Raw genomic sequence first — 25398 nt, forward strand, 5'->3', positions numbered from 1 at the left:
AGGGTGGAAGGCTTAGAAGACCACATTTCAGACACACCATTTTATTCAAAAAACACAATGTGATGTTGTAATTTAAGAAACTGCATTCAAGATCACTTTACAACCATGCCTTTTAATATTTCCACCATTTTTATTTCCGATTATGCTTCTGAGGATTCTATAGATTAATTCCATGTTATAATGAGATCAAGTCTTCGGGAATTACAGGAACCACAGACGTCAGATGAAGATCAGTATGCAAAACTATGCTGTAAACATATTGGTTAATGAAATGAAGCTCTTTCTGTTGGTAAAGCAAGAATTCAGACGACCATATCTTCTTAAGAACGAATAGGCTACAAAGGTGTATATAACATCGAATCTAAATGAGATGGTCCAAGGAATTTTTAACAGCACTGCAAATCATAAATGTATTCATAGCACCAAACAGGAACCCATCCACCTAAATATTGGCAAGCATAACATTTCAATTGAAATCCCATTCGTTCATATAAGTTGCGAGCTGATTTGTGAACTTCTGTAGTAATAAGTTCAATACTTGAATATTTATGAGTTCTACTAAATACAATTGCCTCTTTAATCAGACTTTTGGCTATACCTAATCCCCGAAATTGTCTTAGAACAGCCATTCTTCTAAGCCATGCTACCTTTGTTGTTTTGTCGGTGGTCGAACGGTGAACAATTGCTATTGTCCCAACTACACGGTTACTTGCAATTGCCACAAGAAAAACAGTATCGGAATTATGAAAATAAACATCTTGAACGTTGGCCATGTCTTCTAAAGGTGGACCATACAAGTAATACAATGTACATATACACACAAATATACATAAAGAACAAAGATAAACAAGACCAGATAACACAATAGCGATTGCACTGTGAAAACATAGATATGATATACTGGAGATGGCTATTAAACACGATATACTCGTCCAACTTTTAATTTTTAAGGCGCACCAAAGGGTCATGTTACTCAAACTCCCATCCTTCAACACCTCTATGGTCTCTTGATTATCCTCTGGTCGCCATGCTCGGATTTCAAAATCCATCCTGTTTAGATGCAGAAGAAAGTGGCCTTATCTGCAATGTAAGCAAACATAGGACTATTCAGGAGGAGTTAGATTGGTCCAATAAGTCACTAATTGTATTCGGAATAGTCTGAATGTGAATTGAGAGTGGTGCGAGTGAATTCACGTTCGTTTTAAATGGCTGGAACAACAGATGTCTATGGTTTTGTTCTGTTGTGGATTTCCAAAATTTGCATAAAGTCGATATCTGTCATCGAATCACGGTAAAGTTTAACAACACTTTACACTCTTAAAGTGCAGTTAATTCTAAGCGAACAATTTTGCATTGGAAGAGATCACACTTGGCCTATAGCCTAAGCCTACTTATCGTGTTCAGTGGCAAAAGATTAATAGTTTTATATGATCCGCAGTGAGGAGAATAAAACAATATTTAGCAATACCTGTACGATTCTATTAATTGCAGGCGATTCTAATTATGTGGAATCTTGTGAAACGCATCGCTGGAACTAAGTTGTTGTTAAAACATTCTATTATCCGGTTAAAACAAAGTACTTGTAGAACACCACGGACTACTCAATGTGGCAAACCTTACGAAAACAGAATATTCGGATTATTTATCATTTCATAAGTGTACTTACTTTTTACGAAACTTTACATATATTTATAAACCATTCTTGTATAATTGCATCGATGCATAATGAAATGATCATAAATACCATCAAAGTAGGATTTAAAGCAGACCAAAATGAGCTTTATCAATATTGGTTTAACTTGCTTTAAAATCTATAAAGGTGCGACTATGACACTAAAAGCACCTAATTATGGACCACAGTTTGTTGTACATGAATCTTGTCTTGTCAAATTCTGTGATTGAACGGGGCCGATTCTAGGTGAAATGTTGTAGTCCATAACATAGACCGAGGCAGTCAGAATGTGTAAAACTGAAAAGGAAAGCAGATTTCCCCAGCGAAGTTTATGTATTTAACGGTGCATTTGAGTACATTCGTACAAATGATTTCAATAAAGTAAACCTTTTGAAGAGTTTTGTGTTATTATAATCAACAGTTTTAGTGAAACGGGCACTTGAACACTTGAAGTGAAAAACATGTTTTTCGTACCAGTACCACATTTTCAATTCTCTTCGGTTGTAAAAAGACGCATATATTGTAAAAGGAGGCGGATGTAAGTGTGACAATCGAGCTCGTCTCGTTTGTTGATGGAAATCTTGTTTACACTTGGTGATTTGTGTTTGAAATCCTTTTCTGGTGATTCATTTTACCACCCTGACATTTGAAAGATAGAATAAAGATGGCCGACGGACGAATTAGACAGATAAAAATTAAGACCGGTGTTGTCAAAAGGTAGGTATAATTATTATAAGGAAATTTTCAGTCTGTGACTGTCTGTACGTGTAGTAGAGAAATGTGGCTCGTTTTGATATACCATGGCCTGAGCTCACTGTGACTGTAACTGTAATTGTAGACAAACAAAATTTATGGGTGGATACTTCTAGAATATTTATTACTTTCAAGGTTTTAATGTGGTTCTAAAGTCATCAGGAATAGCCTAGCCTGTAATAAACTTTCATTATATTCATGATGACAGTGTGAAAAATTGAAAGTAATCAATATTCGAAAAGTATCCATCCATAATAATTGTCTTATTTATCTATAACCTGTGCTTCTAATATGCCAATGAAGGATTGTGGACTCATAGATCTCTTCCTTGAAACTGATTCTGATATCACTGTGGTCTGAAACATCTAGTGTTTTTTTCAGAATTGCAAAAGAGAAGACAATGTACGAAAAGGAGGCTAAACAAATTGAAGAAAAGATTGAGAAAATGAAGACAGATGGTAAAGATGAACATGATGTTAAAAAACAGGTAATAAGGGATAAGGAAACTTGGTATTTATTCAAATCAATCAAATCTGACTCAAGTTAAAGCTAGTTTAAATAATAAGATTTTCAATGTCACTAATTTAAAATAACTTGCCTTTGATTGGGCTTGGGTGAAAAAATGAAGGCCCTTGTTCATTGCATTGTTTGCATGTTAAAGATCAGTTGGAAATGAATAAAGAGCAGGCTAATACCACGTACTGTTTTGACAAAATTCCATCTCTGTTATCTCAATACAGGACAGAAAAGTAGGTCATAACTACATGTATATTTAATTTGGCTGCCAACCCAATTGTATCAACTGTTGCATTATTTTCAACTTGTTTTGGAGCCAAAATGTGTTAAAATATATAATATATTATGTATGGTATAATTAATATTCTTCTTATGATGTAAGCATGCACATTAAATATTTTGGTACTGTAAAGAATTTATACAAAATTCAAATGCATTTTCTTTACAAAGTGGATATTTAGCCGTGAACCAGTTTAGTTTTTTTTCCGCAGGCACTTCCGTTTACCCATGCGCAACAGGAAAATAAAAATCAAAACAAGCAATCTAGTGTCAAATATGCGATTTAGTGTCTTATTTAGGGTTAGGTAGGGATGTCCATATGTTGAAATATGTTGAACAAGGTCCAGCTGCCTTCAGGGTCTTCTTTAGGGTTAGTTTTAGGTTTTGTTTTATGGTCTAATTTGTCGCTTTATGGCCTCATCGACGGATAATATTACTGCATTTTTTCATTTTTCTCCACTGCGCATGGGTAAATGGAAGTGCCGGTAAAATAACGAAAAATAAACTAAACCGGTTCACGGCTAAATATCCACTGCGTTTTCTTTATTGTGTATTGCAGATGGAGGTGTTACAAGAGTCAAAAGCCATGGTGCCAGATGCCTTAAAACGATTACGTAATGCCATAGATGATCTAACAAATGTTTTAGTAAGTATTTAGTTAGAAGACTAAGCATATTATAAGGAAACTATCACAAAAAGTTGCAAATAATATCTGAAGAACATAGATGTCTGACTTAAAATTTGGAATGGTGTAAATCTGTGATATCAATGCCCCAAATACACTTTTTAGTATCAATAACCTCTGAATTATCTCGTAAGAAGCATACTTTAACTTTAAAAACTCTAAAAAAGGCAAGGTTACATGTCTTGGAAAGTTTCTTTTCAATTTAACACCAATACAAGTTACTTCCCTTGAGAGAAAAATTTGTTGACAATTTCCTATTTTTCTTCAATCAGCACATTACTATACAATAACTTCAATAAGTACTGTTAAGCTGTGTTTTTCTTAAAAAAAATCATTTCTTACTGCTTTCATGGGGGATATTTCTATTTCTAAATTGAGTTATATTAATTGTTTCATTCAATTATTCATTTACAGTGACACGAATTGTGAACTGTAATATTAGGACTGTGCTAGTGCCTTCACCTGAATAGTAACTTTCTGCATTTCATTCAAGGTATTTTCTATTTTTAGGACAATGAAAAAGATTTAGAAGAAAGTGAAGAATATAAAACAGCACAGACAGCTTTAACAGATGCTAAGGCAGTGATGGCTTAATGCATATTAAATCTTATTGTTATCTATTATTATTATTTCATATCTATGTTTTTCCAAGGCAAACATTTTTCATTAATTATAAGTTTTTGGCTCATACTTTGCATTTTATCACTGTTGCTTGTAATTTATTTGTATTTTGAAAATTTCTGCAAGATTAATTGTGTCTAGTCTTATGCTTTACAAAAAATAGACTTTAGGATTTGGTTGTGACCTTTAAATTGTTTTTTTTAATCATTTCTTCTTTTGGTGGATTTGTTAACTAGGCAGTTAAAAAATAACCAAAATTATCCATTGTGTATCAATATATATCTATTGTGTATTCTGTATTGTAGCTAAAAAATGGGACGAGTCTTTCATACAACTTGTTTAGAAATAACATTCAAGGAAATGGTTAGATTGCACTAAGTCAAAATAAGCATTCCTTTGAGGAGTTATCTCATTTTCTCTCAAAAACATTTCTTCCTTTATAATAAAAACTTAACAAATTTGATCAATAGTTTTGTCTTGCTCAGCATTTGCTGACTGGATGCTTTTGCATGAGTATCCTTTTTGCCATTGCATCGCAAATAAATGTGGAGAAGCTGAATGCATGATTTGGTAATAATCTATTCTCATTCCTAAATGGCAATCATCTTTTCACAATTACTGGATACAAGAATTCCTCCTGATCAGGCATCCAACTTGCACACTGCTCACGTGAACATGAACTTCTAAAAATTTGGAAATGTCTTGAAGATTGCAGACATACATTCAGTCCAATGAGGGATGATATTCAATGAATTGAATCTAGATTATGCATCACATCAAGTCTTCAACTGCTGCCCTGGTTCATTTTGGATTATTCTCTCAAACTCTTCTCAGTCAAGTGACCACAGATTTGTTCAGAAATGATATCCTGCTCAATGACCCAATGTACCTTTTTTTTAGAACAATATGAAGAGTCAGGGGTATTTGACATATCATCTATAGGCTACCCATAACAAAGAGACTCTAGAAATATCTCTTGAAAGTCTTGTCTAATGACCAGCTTAACATATAAAAGTCTTTTATTATTGACAAAATTTATAATGAAATCTTATTTGAAGACCAACATAAACCATTATACTGATCTGGATAAGTAAAGAAAAGAAAAAAAGACCAATGTTTCGACATGTATAAGATCTATTGTTATCAAACTTTAAAGACCATCTGGATTATAGGTATTTACGTAAGATTTCTTTGTCCATTTTTTGACATCCGACAAGGGTGATGAAAACGCCACAGGCTACACATAAAAAAACTGTAAATCAATAGAGTGTTAATTGATTGTAAACTAGAGATATATATTTCGTGTTGATTAATTATAGCTGTTAATTCAGTCATTAAGAAAAACCTACTATTAATTGTCAACTTTTCTCCCTACTACCGTAAAAAAAGAAATTTGACAACTTAAAACTATAAGGAGTTAGCATAAATAAACACTAACGATCTGCAATACAAATCCAAAATATATTGGTAAGACATAACGAACTTAATTGATGGTCTGTAATTTATACATGTATAGGCCCTATGTCTATCTTAGCAATTTCCAGTTCCCAGAACAGACAACGGTCGGTATCCATGAGAGCACATAACACAGACCGGCTAATAATTATCGTGTCCACCTAACAATCGGATTGTGATTCAAAGACAAAATACCACGATTTATTCCATCCAAAGTAGTACGTAAAAGATTTTATGTTCCGAAGAATATATCAATGTAAAACTCTGAATATCAAGCTTTTTCCCTTTTCAAATCAATGATTTTGGAAATAAAGAGTAAACAATGAAGTCCGCTTATTGCGGCCAAGCTCCAACCCCTAACCTCCCCCTCCATATAATTATTTTCAATAACCTACTGTTGACCCGCCCAGAAGTGGCAATACTTAAAGTTTCGCGGGAAAAGTAACCAATGAAAACAGTAGAATACCTCAGACTAAAATCTACACAATAACTTAGGTCTGGATGTTCAAAGCAATTAATAAATTATAGTGCGCGCGCAATTTACACATGCGTACTAACCAATTTATTGGAGCGTCTTTCTCTCTTTATAAACCACGCTCTGCAAGGTTTTGTCACACGCTGCTTTACTTGTGAAAACGCAAGATGTCTTACGGAGCTGAACCATCAACGTTTTACGTTGGCCAGGAACATGTTGGCAGAATTATTGGCAAAGGTGGAAACCGAATAAGGGAAATTCAGGTATGTATTTGTTATTCTTTTGATTTAAGAAATCAAGTCTAAGTTAATGGCGATTAAATTTGGGTCAGCATGTCAATCATGCCGGATATGTCTTTCTTTGTTATAAAATGTTGTCATCAACTAAAAAAAAAAAAGAGCTTCCTCTATAATCAGATCGCTGTATTGAGACTTGATTAATTGATATTCGAACAAACTAGACAAAAACATAGTGATTGAATTCCTGTTGATCCAAAGAGTCAGATATGCGCAGATCAATTCCAAAATGGTCGACTTCAATTGAATAAAATGGCTGCCGCATTGTAAACACGTGGTGTCTACGAAAATTGGAAGTAAGACAATTCCGTTGACTACTCAATAAGTTATACAGTTCTGATGTTACTATTTCATTTCAAAACATCTTTCAGTTATTTTTTTGCAGAACCTGGACCCAGATTTGTCTTACTGATGAATATTTTTCATCCAAACTTTTTTACAGGGGCAGATTGGAGGGAGACCATCTTGTTTGTCAAGATTATAGTCTGTTTCACTATTGTGCAGTTTGCAATGGTATGCTTGAGTAGTGGGCTAATTAAAATTATGCCTTGAACTTGGTAAGAATGGGTAAGTTAGCGACTCAACCTGGCACAATGCATAGATTAAAAAAGATCTAGTACTAATTGTAATAGATGGAGTGAGTTTCGCTAATTTTGTGTGGGTTTGATGTGTATAACTATGATATATTTATGAAACAGATTGTTAATGTTGATGTGCTGCAAAATTTAAAATGATTTATCTGGTATATCTTGAATTTATTCTTGATTTCGTATTGATTGTTGTACAGATTTTCTTGGAAAATTATCAATTATAGATGTAGAATAGTTATTCTGATTCTTAGTAGCATCCGATACTGTAGCACATGGTCATTGGCGATATGTTGACCTATAAGACTGTTGTCATAGATTCAGTTTTGTTTACTTCAGGATGAAAGCAATTGTCAAATCAAGATTGAGAGTAGAAACAGTGATGTAGATGGTAAAGCCAGAGTTGATTTGACTGGTTCAGAGGCCCAACAAGAGAAAGCTAAGGGTTTAATCTTAGATATATGTGAGCAAAGTAGAGAAGGTGGTTATGGCGGAGGAAGAGGTGGTGGACGAGGTGGAGGAGGAGGTTATGGTAGACGTGACGGTGGCTACGGAGGAGGACGTGACGGTGGATACGGAGGTGGCCGAGATGGTGGATACGGAGGTGGAGGACGTGATGGTGGATACGGAGGTGGCAGATACGGAGGAGGTGGAGGTGGTGGACGTGACAATTACGGTGGTGGAGGAGGAGGATGGTAGATCCCTCTCTTTCTAATTTTTTTCCTAAATGTAATTGACAATAACACGCCTGCCATACCTATCTTCTAAAAAGACCAATGTCTTGTAAATGGACCAATATCCTGACTTTTTTTCAAGCAATAGTACTTGCTAGTGTGTTTTTTTTTTTGTATGATTTCTGACCAGTGATGTATTTTAATTCCCGACTTGATAAATGACTTGATCTTGCAACAGCGGACACTGTTTTGTATTTAATAGAGTTGTCCCAACCAGAATTGTGTAAATATTCCACCTCGACTTGATAATCCTAGTAAAGGACAACTGCAACTAAAACCAATTTTAGTGGGACAATTTTTACTTCATGAACCTTAGCTTTGGATGCGAGCCATAATTATATCATTATCATATGCCATTATACCTTGTATTCATTGTACAAATTTACATTGTTGGAAGCAACTCCTGAGTGTAAAAAGATGTACATATAATTATAGTGCTAACTCGTATGTGGATGCTAACTATCCATACCATTGCCCTAAGTAATTGCATCTGATCCTGAGTGTGCTCATATATACTTGACTGACTGCTCCAGACAAACTTGATAATTCAGAATATTGACTCAGTATTTTTATTTTCGAAATTGTGTTAAATTATCATGTAAACTGCCAAGTTATTACCTGAATAAATTTCTAAAGGCATTTTATTCTTATCCCTATTTCTGAGATGCAAAGTAATGTTAACTTGTTCAAGTCCTATAATATACATCCAATATAAAATCGGGGTGCCGAGTCTTGACTGAACTGCAGCGCATCATTAAAGCGGCAATTGCAAACTTAAATCAATTGGAATGCAATTGGTCAAATTTATCCACACCCATGCCATTGAGTTTGCAGAATTTGACCTACAATTTAACCCGGAGAAGAGATATATAACTTAATATATTCATAGAACATAGTTTATACGGGAGATTGATGTATTTGGTCTTGAGCAAGCACAACATTAGGGAACCAATAAAGCTATGCATCTTTCAAAACCCGAATGGTCGAAACCTCGGGTACAGAGAACACAATTACATAAACCCCCGACTTGCCAATCTTGGCATTTACCTAACAGTATGGATAATCATTACCCCAGCTCGTCCCGTACGGCATAGACTACCCGAGCTAAGAGGAGAAAATATGCACTTTCCAAGTTTCTTAGATATTTGAGCTTTCCAGTTGCAAATCGGATCATTTTCCTAGCAGTATGTTCATTTGATTGAGTTAGTATGAATTATTATTACCCCCACTCGTCCCATACAGCATAGACAACCCGAGCTAAGTGGAGAAAACATGCACTTTCCATGTTCTTAGTTATATTTGAGCTTTCCGTTTTTTGGCATCGATTTTTAAAAAGTAATGGCACGTTGAGCAGACAGAAATAAAATTTCGGTTTGATTCATAATTAAATGTTGTTACCTCCCTTGAAGTATTAGTTATAATTTGCATAGAAAGGTGCCTAATTATTTGATGTATTGATTTCAATTAACCCATAGAAAGAAACCAATTCACAATTCCAAGTTAAACAAGTGATATTTTCTTGCTGATATACGCAACAAACTATCGACGTTAAAAATAATGCGCTCAAAGGCAAATGAGTCCATAAGTTGCGGAGTACAAAAAAAGGACAGACTTGTTTAATTGGGAGAGGGGGGACAACTATCCTGGGCCATATCAGAATCAAAGCTTGTGGATAAAGGTATAACTAATGAAGGGAGATATATTTGAGAAATTAAAGATATCAATAAACCGAGTGGCATTTCTGTATGTCGTTGTTGTGAATAAACGACCTCCCCCATTATGTTCCTTTAGCAACCAATACGATGATTATCCACATCTACTGAGAATATTGGATTGTGAAAACAACGGTTAGATGTAGATAATCACCATACTGTTGCTAAAGGAATCTTATATTTCTTTCAAACTAGAATAAGACCGGATGAAATACCAGAAATTATATTATATAGGCTAGACCTATTAGATTTTAGTGAATCCTTGAACTAAAAGTCCACATGACTGGTGACCTTTGAACAAAATGTGTTATTGTTAACGCACGTTATTTCTTTGTTTTATAGAGAAAGCCTACACTCGTAATTATCCCGTTGAGTGAATTGGAAACATCTCAACTTCACTGTCATACAAACCGCACAAAACAACAAAAGTGCAGAATACTTCCGACAAGCATTCAAACTGCCTTCAAAGAACTGTTTTGTTCTTTTAAAGGGGCTTGTCCATTGAATACTGTTATGATATAAAGTCGTTTAATTTGTGAAAATCAACTTCGTTTATTTCAAATCGTACATTTTTGGCGAGGTTTATATACTTGGAATTTACTTTTTTGATATGCTAGTAACACTATTTAAATGCACTAAACGCCATTGATACAAACAAAATGATGGAACTCGTGTCAAATCGATTGTGGGAGGTTATCTTTAAGTTTTCAGCATCTGGAGATAGACTAACTATATAAATAAATAGACTGGGTGCCTAATTGTATCCTGTTAGTGGATAACAAGGGAGAAAGTCTATTTGTGAGAAATATAATACGAATATATACATGAGTAAGATATTAACTCTGTTCTCTTGTATAGTGTGAAATTACTGTTGGCCTAAAGTAGAATATCTTTACTCGTGTTGTTGCTCTTCCATGATTTATCGTCTTTTCGACCCACTAACATGCAGCCGACAAACAGGAAAAATACTCAGTTCAGTTAAACAAGTTTAAGTAAATGACAAAATAACAAGTTGTATAAAAGGAAAGAACGTAAAATGTGTGAGAGGTGAATTTCTATGCTACAACCGTTTTGTTATTACAACTTTATTGATGTCGTTGTAAGGAATGTAGAATGCACGTTCAAAGGCTCGTGTTTGGAATATGCGCTTTAGCGGGATATATTTATTGTGATATAGCAATCGAATTATGTGATACGGTTCGGTTGTCCTGTTCGGCCCGAGATGGCTGTCAGATGGCACTTACGAACTTCTTTGTTGGTTGTAACGACGTAATATATGGAAAGGGAAATAAGTGTACGACCAAGTGTGAGCATGCTTTAATTTCGCTGCTTTCTACAGAAGATAAAGCGGGTTTGGCATTTATGAATTGCAATTGTAGTGGAAATGCTTTGTGCGAGGAAAGAAAAGCCAGGGTGGAGGTGTGTACGAGAGTTGTTTTAAAATCTATGACTCATTTAGAAAACAAGGACCATTCGATTAGTTGTAATTTGGCACAATGGATTTGTGAGGCTGATACTGCGTGTCTAACAGCTTTAGACTATTATGCCCAGCACTGTTCTAAATTGTTATTAGCAGATAAATGCACATCACGATGTAACAACAGTCTCCAAATTCTGTATAGACAGAAAAATGCCAAAAAATTACCCAATTGTTACTGTGATGGTAAAGAGGAATATGACTGTTATAAACTCAAATATAATACAGAGAAATATTGCTTCCATAAAGAACCCAATATTCCTTATGTTGATAACAGGTCAAGGAAACCATCGCATTCCAGTCACAAGAACTCAGGGAGAAAAGGTAATGATTTATAGATACATATATTGAATTACACTTTAGGTAAAACTTCTAGCAAAGATCGAATCTTCATGTCGACCATAGCAGTATTATTCTTTCACCATCAATTTGCTCCCATAATGTTATAGTATCTACTTTGTCAATATTATGAGCAGCAGATCCGATGAAGATAGCTTGCCAGGCAAGGTATCACTAGGAGCTGTCAATAACAAAGTTGAAGCCTTTAGAAAGTCAAGGGTAATAACTCCTTAAGCTTTCATCTGATTGTTCAAAACTGTTCAACCGATTGTTATCAAGTTTAAATTTGACCCAGATCTAATCGATATATTATTGAGTATCATTAAGATCAAATCAAATCCTGTCTACAAGCCAAATGTGACTAATTCAAGGGCAATAACTCCCAAACCGTTCATCCGATTATTGCCATATTCAAATTCGATTGAGATCTCATCACTATATACATGCATAGGTTACATAATTTTATTAAAATCGATTAAAAATTTGAACTTCCATCGAATCTACAAGCAAAAGTTTTTTCTAAGTTATGGGCAATAACTCTGAAACCGTTCATCCGATTACTTCCAAATTCGAACTTGGCGGAGATATCAATATATATAGGATATACAACTAGGGTTGTCATCAATTCTTGGTAAAATGAAACACTTTATACAAAATTTCATCAAGACGAGATAAAAACTGTGCTGACAAGAAATGTGAACGGACAGACCGATGGAAATATTGTGTAAATTGGGTGCTATTATTTGCCAGCAAGTGATGGTATACAGTTTTGATATATCACTTGTTACATGATCTTATCACCTTGAAAGTTCGAAAGGTTATCTGTACTATTCTCTACTATTGTTTTCAACAATTTTAATTTGAGGCCACCTTTTCACAATGTCACATATCAAACTAATAATAAGTTAAAACAATTACGACTTAGACAAAGTTTGACTATCTGATAATGTTTAGGCGGTCAAATTGTTGGGTTTCTAATACGATTTTGTGTATTATTTATGATACATACTCAATAGATAACAAATCACGACACATTTTATATTTCCTTCAATATTTACGCAATCGGTTATCTTGTCCCCGCGGCTAGAAAAGTATTTTATTTAAACGAAATCAATATAACAGCGAGTTAAAAGCTCGTCAATTCTGAAAAGTATCAATACCTCGTGCATTAGACCTCCTTTCGAAAAATGTCAATCTATTTCTGACGCATTTTCTTATGGCTGAAAGATAATGTCGAATGTTTTCCATTAAAAAACGATTGAATTCGGAAATAATGAAATATGGGAATAGACTATGGAGGGAATATCGAAAAAAATGGGTTAAAACCGCAGTTCTAGAAAAATTCAATTATTTCACACTATTCAAATTGTATATATGCTTTCAGATAAACCAAGGAGGAAAAGGAAGAGACGGTGGTTTAGAAGTAGTCATCAACGATTGAGAAAAATGTTGAAAAAATTACTTAAAGGTCATAAAAAGAGACGCAGATCACATTTAAAACGGCGTCGGAGAAGAGACAGGCGAAGAAAGAGGAAGAGATCCCATAGACCAAGAGTGAGGCGTGATTTATTCTCACCAGACGATAGTCCCTAATGTTCCAACACAAGATTGGTATATTGTAATATAGTAATTGTATTAATTAATCGATTCCCAAATTTCTATATAATAAAACTGTAAAATTACTTTTTTGATTTCACACCCTGGTGATATTTCGACGTAATTAATTTATATTCTGACCAAATAGAAGTGCCATCAATTTGGGATAGAAAGGTCTCAATATTCTAATGATTTTGATTTTTTCGTAGAACAGTGTTTCAACAGTTACTGTCGGGAAAACTTACCACATATTAATTTTATAGACCTAAATTCGTCGTACAACAGTCGTACAAATGCTTCAATTGCAAAAAGTCCAATGATTTGAATTTTGGAAAGTACAACTGCAATAAGTAATACAATTACAACGACGTCGCCTACTTTTCAAGCTAATTATACATGTTTGTAGGCCTACCGATCCTTATGGATCAAATTTCCTAACACCGTCAGTACATCACTTCATCTCGGTACAATGCATTAAAATTATTCAAGTCAATTAATTGTGTGGCGTTGTTGTACAACAAATTTATTCCTGTGGTAAACAAATTCTTAAAATTTTGCAAAAGAATAAACTTTTACCACTTGCATGCCAACACGAAAATATGAACTTTTGTTATCACAACGCCCGTGAGAGGTCGACGTCGTTACATTATCAGTAGAAGATCAAAAGAGTTCTAAGGTTACCATCTAACGAGGTGCAAACCATGACAAATTTTATAATGAGATGACAGGCCTTATCTAATGTTATTAATGGCCAGATGAAACGATACGTCTCCAGTCCGACCTCGTAAGGTTAAGTAAACAATCAGTATCGCTAAAGGAAACAAAAGAGTATCTATTACGATGAAAAAGCGGCTGAAGAGAAAATTGTCTGGAGACAAAAAACAATGTAAAACAAACTTCACGCCCAACGCATAATCTTAATTCGGGTGCCGACACATGTATATCTGTCAATGAATTCATCCATAACTGAAATGTGCCAAAGTTCAGTCCGTATATTACGTATTTACAGTTAGAGCTATACAGAATTTATAGAACACCACTGTACATCAATTAGTTTATATATTCAGGTACATTATAATTTATCTGACACACCTCTGTATATGAAATAGTGTATAAACATGTACATTGTTATTTATCTGACAACACCACTGTACAGCGCATAGAGTACATCAAATAATTTATCTGACAACACCACTGTATATTAAATAGTGTATAAACATGTACATTGTTATTTATCTGACAACACCACTGTACAGCGCATAGAGTACATCATATAATTTATCTGACAACACCACTGTATATGAAATAGTGTATAAACATGTACATTGTTATTTATCTGACAACACCACTGTATATCAAATAGTGTATAAACATGTACATTGTTATTTATCTGACAACACCACTGTACAGCGCATAGAGTACATCAAATAATTTATCTGACAACACCACTGTATATTAAATAGTGTATAAACATGTACATTGTTATTTATCTGACAACACCACTGTATATCAAATAGTGTATAAACATGTACATTGTTATTTATCTGACAACACCACTGTACAGCGCATAGTGTACATCAAATACTTCATCTGATAAGGAAAATGAGCATGGTACTTACTTGAAAAATGAGGTTTGATCACAGGGTAAATAACAGTTACTGAAAACATTTGCATGTTTGGAACAGAACCCTGAGACTCTATGCAACAGATGTGGTGGTTTAAGACTCCAGAAAAGTTGAAAATCCCAAAACTGTAGTTAAATTTGCAGTGCAATCCAGAAAAAAGTCCTTACTCTCGCTAGTAGAAAGTAAATTTAATTTTCATTTACTGGTATCAAATGTCATTAAAACACTTGAATGATTAATAAAACATTTATATCCATATAATAAGTTGAAATATACAATAACATACAAATAAACATTCAAAAAATGAACAGTGTATATCCAGGAGCAACAACATTATATTACTGTTTGCATATCCATCCCAGAAATTGTTTCAGATAAGTAATTAAAAAAAATTGGGATTATATTATTATCCAAACATATTATTTTCAGATAAATTCTGTAGGCAACCGAAACGGTCATCCATTAGGTTTCAGACTACATCCTTTGATAGCTGGACAGTTTGAATAAAGTTTTATCACCTGGCAAAGCAACAGACAACAAGTTTGGTGGTCAGCTATAAAATGAGCTCTTTCAGCTAACAATTTGAACCAATTTCAAGCTTAGAAGAACAGCTTTCTAAAACCAAGGTTCATTTCCTTGCTCATTCTTTAGCATTAAATTTTATTATGAATTCTATCAAACTAAATTAGCTGCCAGTCATGAAAGTGCAGAAAAGCTTTTGATTTAAACATGAAAATTGGCAAAATAATAGCTCTGAAATGTTAGATATGTTTTTAGGAAGGGTCCAAATAGTTTATAACAGTAATTAAAACATGTTGAAAAGAGATTTAAACAATTGGCATTCTCAACTCAGTTGGATGTCTTGTTATTGAAATATCACGACTGGTAAGAATAGTTTTATAAGCTTGTGATAGAAATTGACATCATGGAAACATGTATGTGATAAAAACAACCTCAAATCAGTGTTAAAAAAGAAAAAAGCAGCTTAAAATTAGGATTGTTGTTGATATACTCATATCTGTTACTCTGATTAGTAATTATAACTACACTATTAGTTTTCAAATTCTGCTAGTTTGTTTACAAATAAACAAATTGAACTGGAAGTGAAAACAAGAATACAACCTCTTTAGAGTGGAAATAAAATCTAAAATCTCAAACTCGGTCAATAAGTGTATATATTCATCAGTTGGACTTACCAGGTGCCATGACAAAAGAATAGAATCTCTATATAAGATGATATTCTAAAATGTCCCTGTACCCCTCATGGTACCACAATTTGGCTTTTAACATATTGAAAATTCTCAAAAACTAGTAATTCAAAGTGGGTCGGAGAAAATCCCATAAAAAGTGACATTTTATGTCTGGCCCTAAATGTATCGATATCCCATCTGTATATCAAATCTGTATATCACATGTGTATATCAAATCTGTATATCACATCTGTATATCAAATCTGTATATCACATCTGTATATCAAATCTGTATATCACATCTGTATATCACATCTAAGGAAACAGGTAGAACCAGATTTGTCGGGTTATTCAAATAGGTGTTTATTCTTTGAAATTTGAGCAGTTCCTTTGATTTGTTTCTTGAAATTTAGAATTTTATATCAAAAGGTAGTTTTGTTTGAAGTATGGGGACAATTATTATGTAAAATATTATAGTTTTTAAGTAACAGGTCATGTACTGACTTTTTGATTGAATTATGACAACTCTTTCATCTTACCATTCTAAACAATATCTGATTCCAAAATTTGGTCAACAACTGTTTTCAGATTTAATGTATTTATATAATAGTTTAAAGAGACAGATGCGCCATTCTTTTTGACCAATTGTACGTGTAGTCTCAGAAACAGGAATTTTTTAGCTATGCTAATTAGAAATAGTATTCACAGCTCAAAATTTTAGCCTTCAAATCCATGTGTGTCGAGAATTATCAGTATTTGAATGTTAAAATGACTCTGTGATATATAGAAAAGACATATACAGAAATAGTAACATTCCTAGTTTGAAGTATTTCTAAAGGAATCAAGCGATTTTCGTACATTTCTAGTACTATTGAAGAGTTTTTACATATATTCAAGGCTCAAATCAACCACCAAGAATGGTGCACCTGTCCCTTTAAAGGGAATGTAATTTAGAAATTGCATTTGTATTTAAGAGACACTTATCATTTGAATTTAAAGAATCAACACATGAAATTTCAATGAGAATTTGTGCTTTTCCAGAAAATTTTACCCATGATTTGAATGTAGTAAAAATAATATTTAACATCCTCATTGCTTATATAAAGGCTCTGCCATACCATTTATATTATCTGGCTATATTTGAAATTACAGCTAAAAATGAGCAATCTCCCTTACGGACTATAGGAAAATTGCATGGCAGTTTTTTACCAATTGCTAACTTTATTGAATTCAAGGACAATAACTCACTTTTCGTTCATTTAAAAACAGCTATAGTCAAACTCATTCGAGATCTCACCACTAATATAATTCATCAAAAATTGCAAAAATCAGTTTTTCCAATAAATGCATGTATATCAAATTTGGTCAAAATCAGATAAAAAATGTAGCCTAATTATTATTCACAAGCGATTGAAACAGACGGACAGATAATCCAAGTGAAAGAAATATACACCAATATATATTGTGAGCATATTAAAACAGGATTTTTACCACATTTTCTCTTATATTACAGCCAGTCAGTTGGAAGAAATCACAATAATATATTATTATATGTATTATGCTGGTTCTATCATCACTGTATTTCACATTGATCTGCAAATAAAAAGAGAAAAAAACTTGCGAGAAAAGAATCTATATAAATTGTCTGTTTGGTTCACTTTAGGAACGCTAGAAATTTTCAAAGAACTATATAAATGTGAGGAAAAGGAAAGATTGACATTGCTAACTTGCTATGTACCATACCAGCAATGTTGCCTGGAGCCAGGACAAGCTTTCCATGACTGAAATACTTCCAATGCACTAAACCTACTCTACATAGAAATGTCACTCTTCCTTGATCCCAAACTTATTTTATCCTGGCTGATTGGGCCAGGCAGGCAATGCTATGCAGTGTTCAATGAGATTTGAAACTGTAGAGGAATCCCTAGCCTGTACAACACATAACAGAAAGAGCCTTGATTTTGTATTAAGGACCAGTAATTTTGCAATACAAAGGTATCTGTATTATCTACACCCCCAGTTCCTAATCTAGAGTGTTTTCAGCCCCTGGGAGTGTGGGACTAGGGTGTCAGGGGTGTGGCCAACTGGTGTAGGAGAAGAATTTATTTTGAGTTGAGAGAGCACCTGAAAATGTAGATGATACAAATTGTTGGGGGTATGAAAGGTCTAAATGATTGCTCAATGATTGTGAAGGCTGAAATAGGTTGGGAACCACTGATCTACACAAAAGCAGTAATCAAGTAGTCATCATTACAATTATTGATTAATGCAAGCGCTTGCTGAGTTCTTCATTCCTGAGGTCTATTGAGCCTTTTTCTAAATTCTGTGGATGTTTCAAAGATAAACAAGCCTTACCTTTACTAAAATAACTTAAAGATGTATCTTCTTCTACTTGTGATGTATCATTAGTATGTAATTGTTTAACAGATAGATATGATTTAATCTCTTCAGCTTCACTTAACCATTTAGGAACCTGGTTTAAAATACAAACTATTTAAAATGGGTGCTTGGTGCTAAAGAAAAATGGGTGCTTGTTGCTAAAAAGAAACTGATCAGTGGTTTTGCTGGCAGCTCCAAACCTTTTTGGGGGAATCCCCTTTATGACATCATTACTGAGTGGGGGAGAGATTTTCCTCTGACCCTGTTTCCCTTTTACATTGATGGTTTTTGCAGGATCATCATATAGGCATGCGTTAATTTTGCATTCAAGTTGCCCTTACGTCATGTAATTGCAGCTAAACAGCTAAACCTTGTAATAACTTTTTACAGACAGAATGAGTTAATACAATTTAGTATGCATATAAAATGATATATACCTCTTTATTCAAAATATCCTTTCTCTTACCAGGAGGTTCTTCTGAAATTTAAATATATTTTCAACAATAACATAGATGAACAAAATGTATATCTAGGGGCCATTAGTTCAAATCTCTAAATGCATGCAGTATGATAAACAAGGCTAAAAAAAACATAAATGTGTATCATGATTTTAATATGATAATCAAGGCTACAAGTAATTTGACCTAAAAAAAATCTCAAATATGTATCCTGAATATAACATGATAAATAAGGCATTGATAACAAGTAATTTGACTAAAAAGGGGCAAAATTCTTAAATAATAAAAGGCATTTCATCAAAAATGGATCAGTGTAGTGTTTGTGAAGGATCTAAATTAATATATTTACCTGGTAAAATTTTTATCAGAACACCTAAAGACATCTCATAATGTTTTAAAGCCTTATCAAAATCTTCTTTTTCAACCTGAAATTTAGAGACCATTTTATTCCACTGTCAATATGTGGTTTTAACCATGATAGGTATTACCCTCAGAATGAATTTGGCACATCACTCTCAAATTTGCATAACAAGTAATAAACATTTAGTAATTTGTTGAAGGCTTAAAATCTGTCATTGAAATAAAACCATATGTGGAAAGAAAATAGGCATAGGACTCTTTTTTTGCTGGTTTGAAAATTAAATCGAAACAAACCTCATGTTGTGCCGCTTTAATAAGTTTGATTGCCGCTTCTAACTCTTTGTGACCCTTACATAATTCAACTGTAAATACATAAACTAAAAATATAGACTTCAAGTCTTAATAAGGGGAGCAACTGCAGTTTTAAATTCAAAATCCAGACAACAAAATTTGATCATCATTAAACATCATGAAAGCATTTAATTACTTTTTGTGGCATGTTTTTCAAAAATAGGAAATCATTGTTCTTGGTCAGCATGTGATGACCCCTGATCATTCTGGTTTCTTCTTTCTGATTTTTACTATCCAGTGCTATATAAACATAGAAGTCTAAATTTGTGCCTTTTTTTTAATTTAGGCCATTTTCAAATATATCTAACTACTTTCTTCCAGAAATGAAGCTGTGAACGTTTCAATTCTGCCACTCATTTTAGTATTTTCAAGCACTGACCAAACCAGTCACATTCAGGTTGCTCCCCTAGCATATGATAAGTCTTAAAACACTTATAGTTACAGGACTAAAGTAAATAATGACTAACCTAAATCGATATGTGTATTGGTAAGAGAACTATCACAACCAGTTGGTACCATAGAATTGTTAGATTCTGAGCTATGACCAGGTTTAATCATATCTTTTAGTACTTCAGCTCTACCCATATACTCCTTTACCTTTTTAAAATATAATATCAAATAGTTTTTACTTACTTATTAACTCAAACAAAAATTGGGAAGTGAAATACTATCAACATACAAAATGGATTCATGACCAAAATGTTTTCAAAATTGGCAAATTGAAAGCAATCATTAAAGAAATGGGCCTCATTTTCAAATGGACTTTTTAACTGTTCCTGCATCACATATCTTGATTGTTCATAATTGTCTATTTGTCATTCATCATCAAAATCTTATCACAAGCTCAGGCCTGGATGCACCAGACTCATTAATGAGGTTATGAAATTTGATTCTGTGGAAGATCAAACAAACAATATTGTGTCAAATGCATCCACAGTGATGACACTGAAAATGTTCTACATAAAACTGTTGTTGCCTTCATTCTATCAGACTGCTATTCTAAATACTTTAGACTTATATGGATCTAAAAAGTTACGTTTCTAGCAATTATTTAATATTTCCACTAAAATAGAAAACATACCTTTCTACGTAATATAGTTTTTCTATTAGAATCTTCTTCATCTAGAATATAGATTAATTAATCTGCATTAATCAAAAATCTAAACATTCAAGAATAGATCTAAATCCTGTATTGGCAATATTTCCCTTGTTGTACACAGTATGGTGTCGCATGTCTTCATTTGATCAATCAGAAGCAGAATAAATGAAGTTAGATGCAAATCCAAATTTCAGAGATTAACCTATTAAGGTAGCCAAGTAAAGAAAAAAATATTCAAGTCAAACGTAATTTTAGCTAAAACACACATAAAACAGTTCTGCATAAATTTACTTACAATGTATAGCAGCAACAAAATATTGTAAGGCATCAAAATATAATCTAACAGCTTTATCATATTCACCATTTTTATCACATGTACATGCTTCTGTTACCAGATTAGTCTGAAAAGAGACATGTCACTTTTCTAATTTTTATTCTGAACACTTTTCGCATATACATGTATACAGTGCTTTTTCAGGTCTGTGCCGAACTAGAAACCAGACCACGAGATTAACAGGTAATTTAACATAGTGAATATTACATTCCCAGTAAACAGCGTACAGAAATCAGGGTTTCCAGAATATCGGCAATCTGATAAATGTGGCTCCATTGTATAGAAAAAATGAATATATTATTGCCTATTGGGAGACAGGATTAGTCATACTTCATGTTTTTATTTACAGATGCAGGAATCTGGGCTATATGATTTGATGAATTCATCCCCCCAAAAAATAAATAAACAAATTTATTCTTACAGCATTTTGTAGCGATTGTGAATTAGGTGTGTGTTCTAAATCTATGAAAGGATGAGCAAAAAATTCTTCAAATGTAATTCTATCTTCTGGCTTTCTTTGTAGTAATCTTAGTACTATATCTCTAGCATTTTCTGATATATCTACACCATATGGTAACTAAATAAATATAAACATTAATTAAATGGTCAAAGTATACAATAATATAAACATTCGGTAGTCCTTTCAGAAATTTTGTCCAGCAAACTGGCAAAGTCAAAGATCAAAATTGTTAGAATTATATACAGTTCTCATCAATACATGAATATGTGTTATTTGAAAGTGTAGTGTGGGATGGCAAAGGAACACTGGACAACAGACACAGTCTCTCTGTTAAATTCAGGGCTTTTTAAGTATGGTTTGTGCTATTAAGAATTCATAAGAATTAACTTTTGCACTATTTCCTTCATCTATTGGTCTTATAGTATTTTCATTAATTGATTTTAAGGGGAAATGTTTTTCTTACAATTACGACAATGTCATAGATTGTACCATTACCAATTTTAAAAAACCTTGCATTTATTTTAGTTCCTCAAATAATATATTTCCATTTCTCACCTACCTCTACAGATCTTTCATCCCAAATTTTGGCTCCTAATTCTTTAAAACTTTTGGAAGCAAAAGGAGCCTTACCAAACAAACATTCTAGAAATAAAACAAGCGATGGTAAAATTATACTTAATTAATGCTTCTAATAGTTTTTTTGTTTTTTCTTCATTTTTGGTGAAATTAACCAATAAGAAGAAACAACTTCAAGAATATTGTGTGAACAACAAGAACAATTCTGTGATGAGACAGCACACGAACATCTCTGTGTTGAGATAGCAAAAGAACATCTTTGTGTTGAGACAGCACAAGAACATCTTTGTGTTGTAACAGCACAAGAACATCTTTTTTGAGATATCACAAGAACATCTTTGTGTTGTAACAGCACAAGAACATCTTTGTGTTGAGACAGCACAAGAACATCTTTGTGTTGTAACAGCACAAGAACATCTTTGTGTTGAGACAGCACAAGAACATCTTTGGGTTGAGACATCACAAGAACATCTTTGTGTTGTAACAGCACAAGAACATCTTTGTGTTGAGATAGCACAAGAACATCTTTGGGTTGAGACATCACAAGAACATCTTTGTGTTGTAACAGCACAAGAACATCTTTGTGTTGAGATATCACAAGAACATCTTTGTGTTGTAACAGCACAAAAACATCTTTGTGTTGAGACAGCACAAGAACATCTTTGTGTTGAGACAGCACAAGAACATCTTTGTGTTGAGACATCACAAGAACATCTTTGGGTTGAGACATCACAAGAACATCTTTGGGTTGAGACAGCACAAGAACACCTTTGTGTTGAGACTAATAACTAATAACAATATCAATAAAATTTAAAATTCATAACTAACCATATAAAATAACTCCTATAGACCAGAGATCAACTCGAGCATCATAATTACCAGAACATATTATTTCTGGTGCCATATATAACGGCGAGCCTCTCATAGTTCTCAATTCATCACCATCATACAGATGTTTAGCAAATCCAAAATCTACAATACACAGACAGACAATCAGTTAATTCATAGCTAAATATTGGAATATCTTTATAATATATAGCGAAAGGCAAAAAAACCTCACTGCTGAAAATACTAATGAAATGGGTCAATAAACCCATTTAACATTCCACTGCTCCCTTTTGTTGCTCCGATGTCTTAATATATAAGCACACATCCTCATGAGGTTTCTTTTGCCTTTCAGTATCGTAATTGTCATATAAGCTTATGTTTGTCCATTATTACCCTCTTGCTAATTGAAGAAATAAAGAATGAATTACAAACCTGCTATTTTTAATCTAGGATGTGTCACTGATGTAAGTAAAATATTTTGAGGTTTTAAGTCCATGTGTGCTACATTGTTATCCCACAAAAACTTCATAGCTTGTGCTAAAATATATATCATGGTTTGTATCAGTACTGTTCTACAGATCAAGATACAAATTTGTTGCACATCTATTAATTGACCATGAAATTTGTTATGAAAGTAGTCAAAAGCATACAGATCCTTGGTTTAATGTAAACAATAAGATGGCTTTTCAATGTCCTGATTCAGTTCTATCTAATCTTTTCATATCTACACTATTCACCTAGCAAGGATTGACACAGAAAGAAATGTGGGCTACAAAAAAAGGACATAAACATAATTTCTTACTATTCTTACCTATCTGTTGCAGAAATCTTTTAACAATCTGCTCAGGTAAGGCTCTCTTCTTCCTGATGAAATGGCTGAGATCTCCACCACTACAATACTCCATGATAAGGTAAATGTATACATCATCCCACTAAAATAAATTAATTGGTATCAGAATGAAATTGAGTCCTCAGCCCCTGTTGCCAACAATATATAGCCAGAGTGAAAACTTTGGGGGAAGAATGTTATTTATTGACTCTTGACCATTAGTTAATCGTTCACTGATAATTGCAACATTGCAAACCATCAATATTAGGTTATCGGATTGTGGACTGCTAATGAAAATGTCAAGAATTTTTGTGACTAAAATTCCAGTGTCTATGATGTTTTCTCTAAGTTTGACAATCTTAACAATGTGCGTTCAGCTTAATACATATTATAAGTAAACTGAAGAAGAGAAACCATTACATTTCCAAACATATGAGAAAATTGTTTGATTGAGAAAAGAGAAAAAAAATTTCAAAACCTGCAAATTTGACAATTCATAAATATACATATGTATGCATTTTTTTCTATTTGCTTCGTATTACTCAAGTCTTGTCTGAGCTACTGTAACGTATGTCAAGTCTCAAAAACTTTAATATCTATATATCTGAATAATTAGAATAACTTTACCCTAAAATCTTTTAACTCAACGATATTTTCATGCTTCAATTTCTTCAACAATTCAATTTCTGTTAAAAGATTTTCTGTAGATGTACGATTCAAACTGCTTTTAAGAACACATTTTATAGCTACCACCTCTCTTACTCCAGTCTATACGAAAATAAACATTAACTTGTTCAAAATATTCATTCTAGTTAAGTAGATTATTCCTAGATAGTGCCATAGTGGGTCCACAGGCAACTTAAGAAACTCACTTAAAACAAGTTAAGCTTTAGATTATCTTTGATTAGATCTACTGACTGTTTAATTTAGCCTGATGATGGATCACCATGCATTGTCAACACTCTTCAAAAAGTTCTTAACACTTAGTTGAATAACATGTCAGTTGTCAACATGGAAATGCAAGTTCCACACTTTTATAACATCAAATTATGATCTAGACAGTGATTGTATACAAAGTATGTAAGCAACTATGATCTAGGTTTATGCTTCTTATTTTACTGAAACTGAAAGTCGGATTATTATGCATGGTAATTTCCTATCTCGTGATTTTGTACTGTAAATAAAGACCTTGTCGTATCTCACAATGTTAAGGTGGCTTTAAATTGAGATGTACCTTTCTATAAGCTTTATAGACGGTCGCATATGTACCACTTCCAAGCTTTTCTGTGAACACATAATCTTTTAATTGTGGAATTACTGTATTTTTAGCAGACGAAGGTCTGCTCGCCATCTTTAGCCATATCACGTGATAACCAGCCTGTTTTGTACCTCCGTGACTGAAGAGTTCCAAAACAAAATAAGTATGTCAACAACAACATTGGTCTGATTAGAATTTATTTTGGCTTCATAATTAACGATGATCATTGTTCTTCTTTATTAGCTGAAATAGAACATTCAAAAACCTTCAATGTAATATAAAAAGTTTTCTAAATTAAATAGTTGAAATAGTGTCTTTAAAAGATTTTTTTCATAAGAACAGGTCGTAACCAAGGCGTTGGTGACGACTGAAAGAAAACAGTTATACACAATATCATAAAAAAATATAGGTTTAACAGTACAAATATTTATTACAAATGGGAGTGGACTAAAAC

The 25398-nt window shown here is 33.2% G+C and overlaps 5 protein-coding genes across 5 annotated transcripts; 3 read left to right on the forward strand and 2 right to left on the reverse strand.

Moving 5' to 3' along the window:
- Window positions 1–470: 470 nt before the first annotated feature.
- Window positions 471–866, reverse strand: LOTGIDRAFT_86670 (hypothetical protein; the record flags this gene model as incomplete). Its single annotated transcript, XM_009049629.1, has 1 exon — window positions 471–866. A coding segment is annotated over one exon (396 nt), but the record flags the coding sequence as incomplete, so codon positions are not given.
- A 1320-nt stretch (window positions 867–2186) lies between these two features.
- On the forward strand, window positions 2187–4988 carry LOTGIDRAFT_212782 (hypothetical protein). Its single transcript, XM_009049630.1, has 4 exons — window positions 2187–2389; window positions 2807–2912; window positions 3780–3866; window positions 4416–4988. Exons 1-4 carry the CDS (start codon window positions 2337–2339, stop codon window positions 4497–4499), a joined length of 330 nt encoding a protein of 109 aa, XP_009047878.1. The 5' UTR covers window positions 2187–2336; the 3' UTR covers window positions 4500–4988.
- A 1553-nt stretch (window positions 4989–6541) lies between these two features.
- On the forward strand, window positions 6542–8711 carry LOTGIDRAFT_230619 (hypothetical protein). Its single transcript, XM_009049631.1, is given in 4 exon segments — window positions 6542–6719; window positions 7679–7919; window positions 7971–8558; window positions 8578–8711. 3 exon segments carry the CDS (start codon window positions 6624–6626, stop codon window positions 8036–8038), a joined length of 405 nt encoding a protein of 134 aa, XP_009047879.1. The 5' UTR covers window positions 6542–6623; the 3' UTR covers window positions 8039–8558; window positions 8578–8711.
- A 2187-nt stretch (window positions 8712–10898) lies between these two features.
- On the forward strand, window positions 10899–11600 carry LOTGIDRAFT_111585 (hypothetical protein; the record flags this gene model as incomplete). Its single annotated transcript, XM_009049632.1, has 1 exon — window positions 10899–11600. The coding sequence occupies one exon, from the start codon at window positions 10899–10901 to the stop codon at window positions 11598–11600; it is 702 nt and encodes a 233-aa protein (XP_009047880.1).
- Window positions 11601–17585: 5985 nt separating this feature from the next.
- On the reverse strand, window positions 17586–25044 carry LOTGIDRAFT_230621 (hypothetical protein; the record flags this gene model as incomplete). Its single annotated transcript, XM_009049633.1, has 15 exons — window positions 24921–25044; window positions 24314–24454; window positions 23669–23789; window positions 23290–23394; window positions 22858–23001; window positions 22013–22095; window positions 21415–21570; window positions 20955–21060; window positions 20642–20682; window positions 20028–20157; window positions 19504–19571; window positions 19199–19274; window positions 18829–18869; window positions 18368–18485; window positions 17586–17605 (listed from the first exon to the last, which is right to left on the reverse strand). The coding sequence occupies exons 1-15, from the start codon at window positions 25035–25037 to the stop codon at window positions 17586–17588; spliced, it is 1467 nt and encodes a 488-aa protein (XP_009047881.1). The 5' UTR covers window positions 25038–25044.
- Window positions 25045–25398: the final 354 nt, after the last annotated feature.

This window comes from Lottia gigantea, assembly GCF_000327385.1.
Source record: "Lottia gigantea unplaced genomic scaffold LOTGIsca_14, whole genome shotgun sequence".
In the NCBI taxonomy this organism is placed as follows: domain Eukaryota; kingdom Metazoa; phylum Mollusca; class Gastropoda; family Lottiidae; genus Lottia; species Lottia gigantea.